This window comes from Thamnophis sirtalis, unplaced genomic scaffold (assembly GCF_051295495.1).
Source record: "Thamnophis sirtalis isolate CommonGarterSnake01/CBP01778 unplaced genomic scaffold, rThaSir2_p1.2 scaffold_1, whole genome shotgun sequence".
NCBI classification, from domain to species: domain Eukaryota; kingdom Metazoa; phylum Chordata; class Lepidosauria; order Squamata; family Natricidae; genus Thamnophis; species Thamnophis sirtalis.
This window is the reverse complement of record NW_028261381.1, coordinates 113046985-113051209: the sequence shown is the minus strand read 5'-3', so window position 1 is coordinate 113051209 and position 4225 is coordinate 113046985. Positions and strand designations below refer to the sequence as shown.

Sequence of the window (4225 nt, the reverse complement as noted above, 5' to 3'; positions counted from 1 at the left end):
GCAGGGGAGCAAACTCCAGCAAGGGGACTTTTGCAAGCCCTTGGCAGTTCGCAGGGTTGAGTTGACTTCCGCTTCGTTCCCCCACACCCAATTTGTCAGAACTTTGTGACTGTTATTATTTATTATTTTTAAGGACTACATTTCCCAGAAACCTCCATGGCGTGTTTTCCTTCGGGTTATAAACTGGGAGCCAAAGTCTAGGAGGCGAAAGAAGCACGGCAAGTCTGAGCGGGAGCAAAACGAAGCTTTCTCCGCTTTAACAAATTTGCTGTGATGGCGGTGCGCATTCTGCTCTTGCCTTCCCCCGTCTGCCTGCATGACGATCCCGTGCAGGTGAAGATCGAGGGCCTCTCTCCGCTACAGGAGGTCACCGTCGCGGCGTCTTTGGAGGATGAGAGCGGCCACCTCTTCCAATCGCGCGCGTACTATCGGGCTGAAGGGAACGGAGAACTGGACCTCAGCTGCTCCCCGTCGCTAGGTGGGAGCTACTGCGGGGTGGAGCCCATGGGCTTACTGTGGGCGCTGGAATCCACGACGCCCTACAAGAGGCTGAGTAAGAGGAACGTCCTCACCCCGTTCTGTGTCACCTACGAGGTGTACGACGGGCGCGGAGTCACCGGCTCGCTCCTTTGCAGCTGCCGCAGCGAGAGGCACTTCGTGGCCGAAGGCGTGAAGAGGGTGCCCGTGCGAGAAGGCCGGCTCAGAGCCACGCTTTTCTACCCGCCCGGTGAGTTGCAAGTTGCACGGGTGGATGGGCTGAAATCCCGGGGCTCGCGGGGCTGAGGTCTCTGAAACGAACCCGCTTAGGAGGGCTGTGGAAAAGCGGGCAGCGAATGAACTGACTGGAAACAATTTCATCCCTAAAGGTAGATGATTGAAAATACCTGAGACAAACACACATCTCTCCATCCCTGGAGCTGCTTCCCTTCTAGGTTCAAGGCTTTACTAGCAGTCTTAAACAAGGTCTGTCCAGCATTTATTCCACAGGTGTGCTGGATAGCTCAAAATCTCTAGATGGTTTGATTTGGGTGTCTTGAAGTCCACCAACTGTTGGAGAACTGGGAAAGGGTGTCTTAAATTGTAGGGCTGGTCACTGAATTTTCCTTCCAAAAGTGTCAGCCTGTGTGGTTTTATATTCCTGTAAAGCCCTGTTCTTTTTTGTGTCCTTTTTTAGGTCCTGGACCTTTCCCAGCAGTTCTTGACTTGTATGGATTTGGAAGCGGACTGGTGGAGTACAGAGCAAGTCTTTTGGCAAGCAGAGGTTTTGTTACACTGGCACTTGCTTTTGTAGCTTTTGAAGATCTCCCAACTGTCCCACAGTTCATTGACTTAGATTATTTTGGTGAAGCAATAATGTTCCTGCAGAAACAACAAAAGGTATGGAAGCAAACTAAGATCATGGGTGATGGAGCATTGACCTTTGAGCAAGAAATAATTTGGTGCTTTTATAGTTTTGTAGTGCAATGCAGTTAATCTGAAGTCTTGTTCCAATGGAAAACTTTAGTTTATACTGAGATTCATAAATGCAAATTTATCTTAAGCTGATGCTGAAGAGGTTTTGGGTTTGGTTTCATGTTGTGTTGCAAAAATTTCTATTTGGCCACCCTCCCTCCACTTAATGTTCTCCAAATTCGTTGTGTATTTTGAATGTTATAATTGCAGACCATCTGGAGGAAAGGAAGTTAGGAGATAAATTTAAATTAATGGGTAAAGAATGGATATGGATATTAAGATAATCCTTTTCGTATGGTTTCAGGTTAAATCTATGAAAATTGGAGTCCTGGGACTATCGAAAGGTGCAGATCTCGGTCTTTCTTTACCTGCATTTTGGCCAGACATCCAAGCTACTGTCAGTATTTCTGGCTCAGGGTCAAATACATATTTCCCTTTGAAAGTTAAAGGACACATCATTCCACCTCATCCTTTTGATTTGAAGAAGGCCAAACCTACTGATGTTCCGAATGTACTAAATTTTGCTGAAGTAATGGATAACCTCAGTAACCCATCGATCTGGCCATGCCGCATCCCTGTTGAAAAGTCCTCAAGCAAGTTCCTCTTCATATGTGGACAGGATGACAAAAACCTGAAAAGTCAAATGTTCTGCCAAGAGGCTGTTAGTCGCCTTCAGCAGAATGGACGTCATGTGGAGTTCTATTGCTATCCTGGAGCTGGACACCTCTTGGAGCCCCCTTATATGCCCTTATGCTGTATTTCATATAACAAGGCACTTGGGGGCCTTCTAAACTGGGGCGGAAAGCGGAAAGAACATGCAGAGGCACAGGAAGATGCCTGGCAAAGAATATTGGCCTTTTTCAGACAACACTTGCTGGAGTCATCTTTGAAAAGTACTTTATAGGGTGCAGTTTCTTTAGTTGTTAGTTGGTAACCAAGTTAAGCTCGGAGTGATGGCCTTTAAACAGTATATTTTGCCACTTTCAGGTACACCAATGGGGCACCACAATTTTCATTAGCTTGGTGAAAGCTCTTCTAGCTGGAGACCCTTAAGCAGCTTATACATAAATTGTTTGTAATAAACCAGTGGTTCTCAACCTTCCTAATGCCGCAACCCTTTAATACAGTTCCTCATGTTGTGGTGACCCCCATTCATAAAATTATTTTCATTGCTACTCTATTACTGTAATTTTGCTACTATTATGAATTGTAATGTAAATATCTGATATGCAGGATATATTTTTATTGTTATAAATTGAACATAATTAAAACATAGTGATTAATCACAAAAACAATATGTAATTATATATTATGCAATATTTCTTAATATATCTATATATTAAGAGAATATATTTTTCTCTTTCTCTCTCTTTCTGTTTCTGTCTCTGTCTGTCTGTCTGTCTCTCTGTGTGTGGTTCTTTGTCTCTCTCCCCCTCCTTCCCCCTCTGTCTCTCTCTGTCATTCTTTCTCTTTATCTCTCTGTCTCTCTCCTCCCTCCCCAATCTCTGTCACTCTGTGTGTGTGTGTGTGTGTGTGTCACTCACTCAGTCTGTGTGTATGTGTGTCTCTGTGTCTCTGTTTCTCCCTCCCTCCCTCTCTCCCATCTCTGTCACTCTGTGTTTCTCTCTCTCTCTCTCTCTCTCTCTCTCTCTCTCTCTCTCTCTCTCTCTCTCTCTCTCTCTCTCTCTCTCTCTCTCTCTCTCTCTCTCTCTCTCTCTCTCTCTCTCATCGATATGCTGCTTATTCATCTTTTTTTTCTTCATCCTCTTCTATTACCTTTCTATTCTCAGTCTTTTTTGGGTTCTCCTGCCCTTTTAGATTGTAGCTCTTCTATGAGTGGGACAGGTGATCTGGGAGTTACAAGACCTGTTCTCTTAGGTCAAAGGTCAGCAACCTTAAACACTGAAAGAACCACAAAGGTCCTAACTGGAAGCCCTCCTGTTCAATTCTGGAGCCGGCTGGAAGTCCGGTTCCCCCACCATAGAGTTTCCTCCTAGCATGGTGTCTTTTTTCCTTTTACTGACTGGGGATGAAAGAGCCATACGAGGACAGCTTTCTGAAAAAGGTAACAAAATGGGACCACACTTGGCATGGGAAGAGGAATGGCAAAAATAAACAGGTGAGCTTCAAAAATAGAATGGATTTGGACAAGGGTTGCAGAGAAGAAAATTCCAGAAGGATTTTCCTCATGCATCGCTTTGGAAAATGACCTGGCCTGTTGCTGTAATTCCCCTTTTCCCAGCTGGTTGTATGATGCAGAACAGGGCATATGCATCCAGCCATGTGCTTCCCTGTGCACATATGTATACAAAGCCACATGTAATACCAGGAGAAAACAAACATACAGATGGGTGTACTTTTCCTGTTTGGGCCTACATAAACAGGCAACAGACATGTACACAACATGGATTAGTCACTAGAGAAAATGTATGCAGGTAGCTGTATGAAACACCTTATTTCAATACAGTGAAGAAAACACCAGATAATCCTTAAGACCACAATTGATGACAAAATTTCTGTTGCTAAGTTAAGTGAATCTTACCCCATTTTACAACATTTACAACGTCCAAAGTGTGCATACTCTGAGTCATAGAAAGTGTGCCCTCTGTGTCATTGTGCTGTCATGTAGAATAATATCCCTCTGAGATTGCCTGATCCTGTCCATTCTAGAAGGCCACGAGGAATTGGCTGTTCTCCCAGGCATAGAGGCCGGTATATAATAGCAGTTCCAGTGTGTGCACCTGCCAGCAGCACCCACCCACAATGCACTGTA

The 4225-nt window shown here is 44.7% G+C and overlaps 1 protein-coding gene across 1 annotated transcript; it reads left to right on the top strand.

The window, feature by feature from the left end:
• Positions 1 to 273: 273 nt before the first annotated feature.
• LOC148049693 (acyl-coenzyme A thioesterase 3-like) lies at positions 274 to 3117 on the top strand. The gene is made up of 3 exons (XM_087722225.1): positions 274 to 727; positions 1175 to 1377; positions 1757 to 3117. The coding sequence occupies exons 1-3, from the start codon at positions 274 to 276 to the stop codon at positions 2354 to 2356; spliced, it is 1257 nt and encodes a 418-aa protein (XP_087578351.1). The 3' UTR covers positions 2357 to 3117.
• The last annotated feature ends 1108 nt before the right edge of the window (positions 3118 to 4225 follow it).

Bases quoted from the DNA above. Each gene is read 5' to 3' on its own strand.
- LOC148049693 (XM_087722225.1), top strand. From the start codon at position 274: ATGGCGGTGCGCATTCTGCTCTTGCCTTCCCCCGTCTGCCTGCATGAC. The intron at 728-1,174 runs GTGAGTTGCAAG...GTCCTTTTTTAG, and splicing joins CACGCTTTTCTACCCGCCCG to GTCCTGGACCTTTCCCAGCA. The intron at 1,378-1,756 runs GTATGGAAGCAA...GTATGGTTTCAG, and splicing joins TCCTGCAGAAACAACAAAAG to GTTAAATCTATGAAAATTGG.